The sequence below is a fragment of the Trachinotus anak genome, unplaced genomic scaffold (assembly GCF_046630095.1).
Source record: "Trachinotus anak isolate AG129_WGS33_773 ecotype Australia unplaced genomic scaffold, CSIRO_AGI_Tana_v1 ptg000025l, whole genome shotgun sequence".
Lineage (NCBI taxonomy): Eukaryota > Metazoa > Chordata > Actinopteri > Carangiformes > Carangidae > Trachinotus > Trachinotus anak.
The window spans coordinates 17,741,702-17,755,228 of record NW_027273876.1 but is presented as its reverse complement, the minus strand read 5'-3'; the positions used below and the strand labels follow the sequence as shown (position 1 = coordinate 17,755,228).

General features: G+C 42.7%; 1 protein-coding gene across 1 annotated transcript in view; it reads right to left on the bottom strand.

Moving 5' to 3' along the window:
* The window catches only part of cacna1g (calcium channel, voltage-dependent, T type, alpha 1G subunit), a 264,447-nt gene that overhangs the window by 95,510 nt on the left and 155,410 nt on the right, over positions 1-13,527 (bottom strand). The window contains exon 10 of the mRNA XM_071461978.1: positions 12,506-12,906. Coding sequence (XP_071318079.1) covers positions 12,506-12,906 — 401 coding nt within the window. The remainder of the gene's footprint in view (positions 1-12,505; positions 12,907-13,527) is intronic.

Here is a 13,527-nt window from a genome sequence, read left to right as displayed (position 1 = left end):
GAGATTTTTTTCCTCCTGTGGTATCAAAAATGGCATCGATTATTGAATATTTTCCTGAGAATCGGTATCGAGTTGAAAATTTTAGTATCGTGACAACCCTACTGTGAAGCAAATGTTAAGCTACATGAAATAAAGACAAATGTAACTGTCAAACAACTTAGTTCATAGAGGTGTTTTTTTTTTAACTGTTACTGTTTTAATGGCAGTGAACGTTTTTGTGCTTGATTCCGGATCCGAGTCCAGTTCAAACATATATGGTCTTATGCCATCCATCGCAGGTGAATTTTTATGAATGCAGCTTAGGTTTCAGTTACTTGCCTGTGATTGGCCTGACCACACGCCACTCAAAAACAGTCAGCCAATCAGAAGAGAGGTTCTCATTCTCTCTTCTGATTGGCCAAATGACCTGTGCCTGCTGGTGCTCCAGAAAGAGGCAACAGAAAGGGGCAGTATAAACGATATTAAGCAGATCACAGGTACTCAAAACCAATGATACATCTTGTTAGGGATATCAGCAGGTAAATAAACCCAGAGAAAAATGCACAGCATGAGGCCTTTAATGATGGAGCACCATGTCTGGTATGTGTGTGTGTGGGTGTTTGTTAGTTTAATCAAGTGGTTTGCTGAGGCATACTACAAAGGGGGAAATCTTAACATGAAATGGAGAATGATACACTCCCCATTATGGCTGGTTGGATCTGATTTCAGAATCAGAATCAGAATCAGAATCAGTTTTATTGCCAAGTATGTTTTCACATACAAGGAATTTTTTCTGGTGATTGGTGCAATTGATCAGCAACAGTGGGGCTCTCTAGCCTTGTTGATAAGGCTAATAGCAGATGGGAAGAAGCTATTCTTGTGGCGAGAGGTTTTGGTCCTGAAGGACCGCAGCCTCCTGCCAGAGGGGAGTGTCACAAAGAGTTTGTGTCCAGGGTGGGAGGAGTCAGCTACAATCTTCCCTGCACGCCTCAGAGTCCTTGAGGTGTACAGATCCTGGAGGGACGGAAGATTGCAGCCAGTCACCTTCTCAGCAGAGTGGATGATACGCTGCAGTCTGTTATTGTCCCTCTCCGTGGCAGCAGCGTACCAGATGGTGATGGAGGAGGTGAGGATGGACTCAATGATGGAGGTGTAGAAGTTCACCATCATAGTCCTTGGCAGGTTGAACTTCTTCAATTGCCTCAGGAAATACATCCTCTGCTGAGCTTTTTTGATGAGGGAGCTGATGTTTAGCTCCCATTTGAGATCCTGTGTGATGGTGGTTCCCAAGAAGCGAAAATGCTCCACGGTAGCCACGGGGGAGTCACACAGGGAGATGGGGGTAGGTGGGGCTGGGCTCTTCCTGAAGTCCACTATCATTTCCACTGTCTTCAGAGCGTTTAGCTCTAGGTTGTTCTGCCTGCACCAGGTCACCAGACGCTCAGTCTCCCACCTGTAGGCAGACTCATCGCCATCAGAGATGAGTCCAATGAGAGTGGTGTCGTCTGCAAACTTCAGGAGCTTGACAGACTGATGACTGGAGGTGCAGGTGTTGGTGTACAGGGAGAAGAGCAGAGGAGAAAGAACGCAGCCTTGTGGGGATCCAGTGCTGATGGTCTGGGAGTCAGACACGTGCTTTCCTAGCTTCACGTGCTGCCTCCTGTCAGACAGGAAGTCGGTGATCCACCTGCAGGTGGAGTCAGGCACGCTCAGCTGGGAGAGCTTGTCCTGCAGCAGATGATGGTGTTGAAGGCAGAGCTGAAGTCCACAAACAGGATCCTGGCATAGGTCCCTGAGGAGTCCAGGTGCTGGAGGATGAAGTGGAGAGCCATGTTGACGGCGTCATCTACAGACCTGTTGGCTCTGTAGGCGAACTGCAGGGGGTCCAGGAGTGGGTCAGTGATGGATTTGAGATGGGACAGGACAAGGCGCTCAAATGATTTCATGACCACAGAGGTCAGGGCAATGGGTCTATAGTCATTTAGACCTGTGGGCCTTGGTTTTTTGGGGACAGGGATGATGGTGGAGGATTTGAAGCAGGCTGGCATGTGGCAGGTCTCCAGTGAGGTGTTGAAGATGTCCGTGAACACTGGAGACAGCTGATCAGCACAGTGCTTCAGGGATGATGGAGAGACAGAGTCAGGACCGGCTGCTTTGCAGGGGTTCTGCTTCTTAAAAAGCCTGTTGACATCTCTCTCCAGGATAGAGAGAGATGTTCCTTTGGTAGGGGAGGAGGGGGGTTCTGATGTGGCTCTGATGTGGAGGTTAGTGTCAGGCTTGTCCCACTGTCTTTCAAAGCGGCAGTAGAACTCATTCAGATCGTTGGCCAGACGGAAGTCGTTAATGGAGTGGGGGGGTTTAGGTTTGTAGTTTGTGATCTTTCTGAGCCCTTTCCAGACAGAAGCAGAGTCATTGGCTGAGAACTGGAGCTGAAGTTTCTCAGAGTACAGTCGTTTAGCTTCTCTCACCGCTTTGCTAAACCTGTACTTGGACTCTTTAAACTTGTCCCTGTCCCCACTCCTGAAAGCTTCCTCCTTTTGCCTCCTGAGCTGACTGAGCTTAGCTGTGAACCAGGGTTTGTCATTGTTATAACTCACCCTGGTGCGTGATGGGATGCAGCAGTCCTCACAGAAGCTGATGTATGACGTCACAGCCTCTGTGAACTCATCCAGACTGTTGGAAGCAGTCCTGAACACCTCCCAGTCAGTGCAGTCCAAACATGCCCGCAGATCCTCTATGGCTTCACTGCTCCACTGCTTCGATGTCTTCACAACAGGTTTACACAGTTTTAGTTTCTGCCTGTATGTGGGAATCAGGTGGACCATGACATGGTCAGAGTGGCCCAGTGCAGCCCGGGGGACGGCGTGATAAGCACCACTGATTGTGGTGTAACAGTGGTCCAGAGTGTTCCCCCTCTGGTCGGGCAATTAACAAACTGTCTGTATTTAGGCAGTTCGTGGCTGAGGTTACCTTTGTTAAAGTCACCAAGGACAATAACTACGGAGTCCGGGTTGGTCCGCCCCACACACAGTATCTGATCGGCGAGCGCCCGCTGTGCCTCCTGCACGTTGGCCTGTGGTGAGATGTAAACACCGACCAGGATGAATGAGGTGAACTCACGGGGGGAGTAGAAGAGCCTGCAGTTTATGATGAAAGTCTCCAGGTCAGGAGAACAGTGCTGCAGGATCACTGTCACGTCTCTGCACCAGCCACTGTTAGCATAAAAACAGATTCCTCCACCTTTCGTTTTGCCGGACAGCTCTGTGTCGCGATCCGCTCTGAAGAGTTGGAAGCCGGCCAGCTCCAGCGCAGAGTTCGGAATCGATCCACACAGCCACGTCTCCGTGAAGCACAGGACGGCAGATGAAGAAAAGTCTCTGTTCTTCTGCACCAGTAGCTGAAGTTCATCCAGTTTGTTGGGCAGTGAACGCACGTTGGAGAGAAAGATACCTGAGAGCGGTGTGCGGAGTCCGCGCCGGCGGAGACGCGCAAGCGCACCAGCACGTTTTCCTCTCCTCCGGCGTTTCACTGCGAGAGCAACGGTCAGTGCACCTCTGACCAAAATGTCCAATAATTCCACAGGTGAGTCGAGAAAAGTAGGAAAAAAATCCACTGGAGTTGTTTCTCTGATATTAATGAGCTCTTCTCTGGTGAAAGAGCTCCGGAAACCAAAGCAGAAAACTGGATTTATAAAGAAAATAAGGAAAAAAAAATGCGCACCAAAACACCGAGGCAGCCATCCACGGCGCCATGGCAACAATGATCATTATTTAATAACAATGATGAGGATGATCAGCATCTTAATCTAATTTACATTTACATGGCAGATAGCATAACACTGAAGTAACTACAGTAAACTACAGGAGGAGACCTTGAAGTAAGTACTACATACTAAATCTGTTCAATAAAAAAGCAGTAAGTGCTAGTTCAGTATGTTAGGGTGTTAGAGGTTGTAGGAGTGGTGGTCCTCTCGGAAGAGATGAACTTCAAGAGATTCTTTGAGATAGAGAAGATGCGCCTACTCTGACAACATTTTGTAGATCATTCCACCATTGGGGAACCACAAACGAGAACAGTCTGGACTGAGATTGCCTCGTGTGTGGGAATGGCTAGGCTAGACAACGTTTCTTGAAGGAATGTAGTGGCTGAGAAGGAGCATAAGCCTGTATGACTGAGTTCAAGTAGATGGATGCAGACCCAAAAGTCATTCTTTAGGAAAGCATAAGCAACTTATGTTTGATTCAAGTGACCATGAGTAGCCAGTGGAAGTCAGTGAGCAGTGGATATGTGGGTCATTGAAAACCAGACATGCCGCCATATTCCCCATCTGTGTTTCCCCTATCTGTATGGGTTTTACAGTGTATCACAGGAGGCCTGCTTGAGGGGCATTGCAGTAGCTGAGGTGAGAGAAAAACTATGGCCTTTACCTATAGTTGGGAAGCATAGTGAATTTGGCCTAATTTTTCTTTGTTTTATAGTGCGAAGTACGGTTGTCACAAGAACCGATACTTCCGGTACCAATTCGATACCAACACGCAAAAAATACATCGATACCTGCTTTTTTCTGGTACCGTCAGAACTGAATATTCAACTTTCCCTCGGCGAGCCGTGTCGATTCTTGGCGGAACTGATGGGGGCAGTATACGCGTGTGAGCAGCACAGAGCAGTCAGCGGCGCTGAAGAAGAAAACCTGAGCTAACAATAACAATGGCTTCAGCAGGTGGGAGTGGAAGCACAACACGTCGGCTCGGTGACGAAACAGGTACGAAGAGTCACGAGTGGAAATATTTTGCATTCGAGGTGGATGAATACGGAGCAATTCTAGACACAAACAAGCTGACATGCAAACAGTGCCTGGTATTAGAAGTTTTAGTTATGTGAGATCAGGCTCCACACCACTGTTGTTTAGTTATTTATTTGCATATTTATAAGAAGAAGAATATTGTTTGTTTTATATACTTGAAGGCTCCATGCCACTGATGTTCTTTTTTTAATTTAAATAGTTGAATATTGTTGTTATTTATTACCATAAAGCACAGTATTGCTTGTTTTTATAGTGGTGTTAAATACTTGACAGTTTAAAGCAGTTTTCAATAAATTAGTGAATTTAAAAGTACATGGGTTCTGTTTTTTTTATTTTTTTTATTGTGGTGGTTCATCATGTCAAGGGCTGCTGATAGGCTGCTGAGCTGCAGCTCTGGCTGCCCTTAAGGCTTCAGTCACAGTCAACCTAGCTGTTTTATTGGAGTGGCTGTTCTTAAAGCCAGACTGATTTGGATCAGGAGGGCATTCCGTGAGAGGAATTTAAGGAAGAACTACTCATGAGCATATGACTAGCCTGGCTCTGTCTAAAGGTAACAAAATAGCTTCTTCCCGTCTGCTATCAGCCTTATCAACAAGGCTAGAGAGCCCCACTGTTGCTGATCGCCCTGATCATCAATTGCACCAATCACCAGAAAAAATTCCTTGTATGTGAAAACATACTTGGCAATAAAACTGATTCTGATTCTGATTCTGATCCACCTACCAGCACCTCTAAAGCTCATTAATTAACATAGCATGTTATGTCTGAGTTATTAAATGTGTACACAAACCACAGTGTAAACACATCATTTTACGAGTGGTTATGTCTGATATCCTTGTCAATTTTGATTTTTTTGTACAGATTGAAGAAACAAGCTACAATTAAAATTAAATTAGTGAGTTTTAAACTAAAATGTAAAACAAAAAACAAAGTGTGAAACAAAAACCAACATTTAAAATGACACGTTGACATACTGAATCTCAAACTTTTTCAGACCAAGTCAAACTTAGCCATTTGAATAAAACTTATGGACCACCTAACTCCCAAACATTCCCAAAACCAACAGGGCTACTACTTCAGTAGTATTGTGGTGAGCTTGCTTGGAAAAGTATCTTGGAAAGATGTTTTTTTTTTCTACATTATGATGTACATCAGACAGTGAAGAGAGACAGGAAATGCTGGAATGCAGCAATGTGAAAACTGCTTTGTGCTTTTAATGGTCATAATGACAGGGTCTGTTTATCTTGGAATTATCTACCTCTCTAGATAATTCAGCTCCAGGTAAAAACTTCCAGAACACCTGACAGAGAAGACATCCAAACTGAGAGAAGCTTAAGGCAATGGTGGTGAAGACAACTCCCATGATCCCACACTATTTCATGATGTCACCCAACGCTGTCTTTTGTTATTGTTTTGATTGAGAGACCCCTAGTGGCAGAAGTTACATACTGAGTATTTAAATCTGGATTTTCAAAAATAAATGCCAAATATAGACTTTCTAATCAAGGTACTATAATCTGGAATTCAATCCTCAATCATTTTGCTATTAAATATGTCAAGAAATTCCTCATTGCCAGTAGTTAGCATGTTTTTTGAATTTGCATCTCTAGAAGTTCTGTCCAAGGCAGAAAATGTTGAAAGAGGCATTTAGAGGGACAATGCAAGAGAAAAAAAATGGTAGACTCAGAGCAGGAGCTAGAAAGGAGAACTTGCTAAATACAGGTCGCGTGTTATTTGACATCTCACTGAACCAGGAAATAACTTGATCTGAGATTTGATCACATCATTGATTCTCCCTTTTTGATTTCACGGCCTTAAGAGCTGGAAAAGGCTTCCCTCTATAACTAGGATAAAGAGCTGTTGTTTCCATGTTTACATCTCACCATTGCACAAATTAGAACAACACTTTTCTTAGGCCTGTCTTGGAGGGCAGCCAGTGTCTTCAGATGCTAGCTCTACATTCCTCCAGCAGGGCAGGATAAAAGCTGAACAAATTAGGTCTCTGTTTGAAGCAAAAAGCACAGCGAAAGGGTCTTTCAACTGTCTCCCTTGGTTTGGCAACAGGAGAAGCAAATGTGTGTGTGAACAATACAGCACAAGAATGCATCAAGAGGCCTTCAATAAACACACTGCCACAGTACATTAAAATGAAACAAGTCATAACTTTAAAACTTTAAACAAATGTTAATGTCCGCCCTTATAATAAGTAAGCTTAATCCAACTGGTAAAATTTAAATGTCAGGTTGCTTTTATTTTGAAGAGAGAAAAAAAAGGAGAGGAAAAAAGAGGAAAACAGCTTTTCCCATTCACCAGATTCAATCAAACCATATTGACCTCACTGACAAATGTGTTCTAAATTCTTCATTCTACACTCCTTCAGGTCCCTGTGCCTCACAACAAATTTTCAAGCTTTCTGTTGTTGTTTCTTTTTTTTCAGGTACAGCTCCTGTTGCATCCCCAGTCATTTAGAGTGAGACAGATCTCTTTTTCTTTTCTCTTATTTTGGTTTATGACCAAATGCCAAACTACTGACATTTGCCTCTGTTAAACTTTGTGTTTTGTGAACAGTGCATTTGCGCCAATTAGAGAATGTTAGCATGGTAATGCACCAAACCATGATGCTGAATGTGGTAAATATTAATTATGTGAAACATTGGCAAGTTTTTCTGAGCATGTTAACATGCTGACATTAGCCTATACAGCCTAGCTTGGCTGACACTTCAATTGAATAAAGGATGCGAGACAACAACAGAGAACGGTTCCAAAGTTCAAGTCCAAACAGTCAACCATCAATAAATTTTAGTTGAATTTCAGTGATTTAATAATGAGCATCCAGTTTTGATTCAAGGTTTGCCAACTAAATTACTACAGTTTCATCATGGTTCCATGTTTATGTTATGAGCAACAATGCAAGTCAAAGCAGTTGAGCTAGCAAACCAAAGCTACATGCCAGTGTTTTTTCTCTTTATAATTTCAAGTTAATGGTTTCACTCCAACTTGCAAGTTGAAGTGTGTTTTAGCTCAACATATGTGCACTTGGGGTTACTGTACCTCTGCCCTTGATGCCAAACTCAAGCTCTTGACTTTAAAATATGACCTTCTCAAATAAAACCTTTCATTCCTATCTTCATAAAGTAACAAAACAAGATCACACACATTCTGAACGAACATCAATGTGCCACTGTTGAGAAGCACTAACATATACTTTTTTTTTCAAATGAGTATCTTTCAAGGTTAATAATGTCAAAACTTTGCCTGTGGAAAATATAGATAAAGTGACCAAAAAGTGACATCAGATCACTTTGTGCCCATGTAAGAGCTACACCCTGAATCAATACTCATGTCAGTGCTAAAAAGTGCTATCCACTATAATAGCAACAACAATTTCCAAAACAGAAACCATACATTTTACTTCTCCCTTGACACCCCTCTCAAGCTATCTTGGCATCAGCAACGTTTATCAAGGGAGTGGGAAGGTTGACAGAAGAGCTTCAGAAAAAGGAAGTAAGAAAAACGGGCAGTCTGTCTCTGTGGCCATAAAGACAAGGGAAGTTTCTTATGTAAAGTGAGAGAGAGATTGACCTTCCAAAGTAAATAGACCACAAGATGTGTCACATAGTTGGCAGACACACAACTATTCCATCAGCTCCACCATAAATGGTAATGCTCTTAAACTGTACACAGAGATAAAGCAGACACCCTCTCCTCACTTTTACAAACCATCTGCCTCTACTCTTCCACCCAGCAACCCTTCCATTACTTCCATTCACCGCCAAGTCCTTATGCTCTGTCATCCCTATCCAACACTCTATTTAATCATCTTATGATCCTCCATCTCTGCGTCGCACACACATATACATTTGCTGCCCTTATCTTGTCTGTTGCCCTCGTGGGGAGAGAATGTATGAATCATTCCACATGGAGTGTTGAGTGTTTGTGTGTATGCATTTCTGAGTGTGATAGGAAGCTAGATAGGAATCAGACAGGGTGCTCTGTTATGTGTCATGGACAGTGAGGGTTTAGGTGCTGTGGCTGCATACACACCCTGATGGCTTGCAGGGTAACAACATGTTTGTGTTGGAAAGACATGTTTTGATGTACAGTATCTGCCATAGTCCATCTTCTCACGAGGCCTGTACATGTAGTAGATTGAGATAAAATATATATGAGATAATATATATATATATATATATATAAACCAGTCAGAACTCTTAGAAACCTTATTTTCAGCTGAATAGTGCATAATACCAGATCTACTGTGTGTGTGTCATGCATTTACAGAACAGGAGGGGGGACTGAAAAACAGGTCAGCTTGATCGATACACTGTCATACTCAACAGAGCTGAGATTTCTTAAAGGGACAGTTTTCCCCAAACACAAACTTGGACTCTGTTTTAGCAGATGAGAGAAAGTTTTACCTCTATCTATCAGGGGCTAGGTTAAATATTATGGCAACGATAGTATCATCGATTATCGATCCACTGGGCTGATGTCACAGGAATGTTCAAAGATCAATACCTGGTACAGGTATTGATCTTCTGGTGCAGAAGTTTTTGATCTTACACAAACTCTTGATGGTTGGTGAGAGCTAGGCAGAGGTATGATTTACTTTTGGAATTCTAGGGATATAATTTTTTTTTAAGTTATTCTTTGGGACAATTTTATGCCTTTGTTAGATGGTAAAGAGTAAAGAGAGACAAGAAACGTGGGAGTAGAGAGCAGAGGAAAGACACGTCAAACCTGAGACTCGCTGCTCAGGGCATCTGCCCCTATGTGGTATGCACCCTAACCACTCTGCTATTGGGTCGCTCCTCTGGGTTCATATTCTGATCGTAGTGCATGAGTAAAGTGTACTATACTTAAACATACTAAGGATATTACCTACTGGATAGGACCCTCAGTAATTTTTTACACACTTTCCTGTGCATCTTTAATGCAGGTTGCTCCTAAATCTTCTTTGCATTATTTTATGTAGTGTGCTCACAAAACCATCTTTTTGTACAGCTGATAACAATAGAAAGCCCTCCAGAATCAACTTCTTGCTCTCATTAGATTTGATCCCATTCCCAGCGGTTTGTGCAGCAATGAAACACCTTGAATGAAATTTTGGCCATTATAAAATCCTTAACCACTGTGAACTGCTGGAAGGCTCTTACTGTGAAGCAGCTAGAGGAAGTGTTGCATTAGCCACTGAGTTAGCCTTTGAGGGCTAACTTGCTGCATTAGTACATTATGGAGGTGGTGACAACCTGTGGTACTCAGATTTGGTTTGCAAGCAAAGAATGCAAAGGGAAGTGGACCTGCTAAGTCAGAGGTTCCTGGTTTTATTCATATCAGGATCCCAACTGACCCCAATTGACCTACTGTATTTAAGTTAAAGATATTTCTTTGCTATTGGATTTTTAATGAATATGCTATGCCATCATGCTAATTAAGTCCTAAATCAGAATATTTTGAAAATGTTCATTTCAATGATTATATGCAAACTAGACCTTCACATCCATCTTCACAGAAGTAAGCACTCGCTCAGGGAACCATACATTTTGAATCGCTCAGCATGGCCTTTGGTCTGGAGTTTTGGAGTTTTGCCCCAAACTAAAACTCCTCATAGCATTGGACTCCAAGGCAGCTGAGTCAGTGCTGTTCAACAGCATTAGATAGCACAAAAATTACACTGCATTTAAATGACTGAAAAACCCAGTCAAACCATTTGCTAGCTTGCCATCTTACTACACATCACAGGAAGGCTACTTTTCTTCATTGCATATACTGCTTCCTGAATGGCAGGTTGCATTGAATTAACTTAAATGAACTCACGATTTGTTTATTTTAAAAATCTATTTTGGCAACTTTCTTAAGACTCGATTTTCAAATGAGGCTGACCCCAAGGTTGGGAAGGATACAAGGATTCTACATTTGATGAGCAAAGTATGACAGCAATAAGTTTTAAAGCTGTGTAATGAAACTGCAAAACACGTTGCTGTCTTCATCTAATTTTACAATCAGCTGCACAGGGTATGCACTGTGCAAAACAAACAGAGGCTTAGTGGTCCCATTGGTCGAAGGGCACGCAATCAGTGAAGTATCTCAGTAAAGTTTTCATCAGCCTGTCTGGAGACTGGAGAGATCCATGTTACCCAAACTAGGAAAGAGCACTAAGAGAGGAGGTAGATAAGGAAAATAGGTAGATAAGGAAAAGGAGGAGAAAGATGAGGAGATGATTATAAAGAAAGAAGAAGAAAGAAGAAGGAGAAAGGAAGAAAACAACATAGGGAGAGAAGGGGGAGTGTGTGTGTGTGTGTGTGTGTGTGCGTGTGTGTGTGTGTGTGTGTGTGTGTGTGTGTGTGTGTGTGCGTGCTGAGGATGTTTGGCATCTGGACATGTTTAAAGGCATTGGGTGAGGGACTGAAACACCATAAAACCTGGCCAGACTTCAATCTCCTACTATACAGCTACACAGCTACACACACACACACACACACACACACAAACAAAACTTACTTTACTTGCGATACAAACTGTTATACAAAACCACACATGCCAAATTTACAGCATATGCAGAATGCACCTTAAAGCTTAATCTGCATTTGGCAAGATTTTTAAACGCAAATTCCCAATCATCAGAACATAAGGGAAGAAAACTGCGAGGGGCATGATGGTACAGTGGTTATCACTGTATCAGTAGATAACCTTTGGACTGGTGCACCTCTTGCTGCCACTAGACATCAAGCCATCACAGTCTCTCAAGTATGGTAATTTTCTCGCACAATAAAGAGACATGCAACAAAGACCAAATTACATCCAGTATGAACATGATATCTGTATGTAAATACATTATCTGGAATTTGCATTTACACTTGTCTTAATAAGCCTTTTCTTATTTCAGTTCTGCCTGTCTTAATATACATATCAGGTAGGTGGAGCTAGTGGAATTGTCAACAAACGTGTTTCACATAACAAGAAGCAATGCTGCTGTATGGCCTATACTTTTATTCTGTAAAGACAGAGGTCATCTGTATTTTTCATGATGGCTAAGGATAGCAGTTAGAGGTGGGGTTCAGTGACCTTCAAAATTGTTGGGTTTACAGGTTGCATTCATGCACTGGTGAGATCTAATCACAATGAATATCAGACAACCTCCAGCTGTGGTCTGGCCGATGCACTAGCATTCCAATCCCAATGTGTTCTGTATGCATTTACACCTTGCATTAACAAGCCTTTTTCCTAATCCGGATAAGATATCCTGATGCAGATTGCATGTTAATATCAGGTGTAAATGTGGTCAAAGAGAAAGAAACTCTGGAGTAAAAAACAGCAGACTGAGCATGAAAGAAACAGAAATCTCTGTCAGATATGGGGCCTTCCTCACCCGTTAAATCACCCCTGCCTGTCTCTTTTTCCTCTGTCTCTCATACTCTTTCTCTGGCTGTAATTATGCTTGTGTAAACAAAAGAGACCAGAGAGAGACATCAGGAATTCCAGTTGGGCCTGTGGGAGCAGTGTAGCTTACACAATCACACAAAATGACACAGATGTCCATAGAAGATCTATGAGTTGCATTTTTCCTAACTCATCTGACTGCCCATTGTATATCAGTGTATATTCCCATGGTGAACAATGTGTAGTCATTCAGGTTTGGTACTATCTCAGTGGCATCACCCAACATCTTACACACTCACACTGTTGTTAATGAGATGTACAGAAACATACATGTAAACTAACCTGTTCATGGTACTCTATCCCCATGCTCAGAGTATTGATCAGAATGGCGATCATAATCCCTCGACCAAAGTACTTGCTGTCCACGATCTTCCTGAATGTGTCACACACCAGCCTCCAAAAGTGAACAACCTTTGCCGATGTTTTGCCCAGACTACGGTGCTTCTTCTTAGGCTGCTGACTGTCTCTCCTGTCCCTGTGGTGGAGGTCCTGTGCGAACTCATATACACCCTCGCTATCAGAATCACCAGGTGTCTCATTGCACTCCGTGCCACCCTCTGATTCACTGGCCAGGGTCTTGGTGCAGTAGGGGCAGATCTCAGGGTCCATTGTCAAAGCAGCTGTGTCAATGGCACTACTGGTGGTGCTGAGGTCACAAGCTGACAGCTGGCAGGAGAGCTGGGCTGCAGCAGAGTGAGAATTGTCAGATGCAGAAACTAAGACAAAGAGAAGGGAAATGAGTGAAATCAGCTCGACTGTGATAAGTTACATCAAGTAAGTGTTTTAGACAAATTGTCAAATCCAATGAAAGAGATTTGCTGTGAACAACAACTTTTTGGACTGTTGCATGCTTGTCAGAGTGTATTTGATGGTGATGGACAATGCGTGCTGTATGAGTAATGACTTGTCTCCACAGTCTGTGCTGCGACCTTCTGGCTGGCAGCCATTGTTCCACTGTCTGTGCAACCTGAACAGATCTGGCCTTACTTTTGTTGAGCCCAGTGGCTTTTAGAATTAGGCCACCGGGCAGACAAAGCTAATTGTGAGCTCAGACATGAGGGATTAACATTTATTGACTGGAACTAGCCATCTTTCTGTCTCACAGGAAATAAAGCCCACTCTGGACTATGTTATAGTTTGGAGCTTCATCAGGACAAATCAATACTGTACTCCACCAAATAGGCCACAGATAAAATGACCACTTCAGTTGAATGTCACTTGATTTACTCCAACACTAATGTGGAAATTAAACACTTATTCTGAGTGAATGAGATACTCTTGTTATTTTCAAACCCCAATATGCC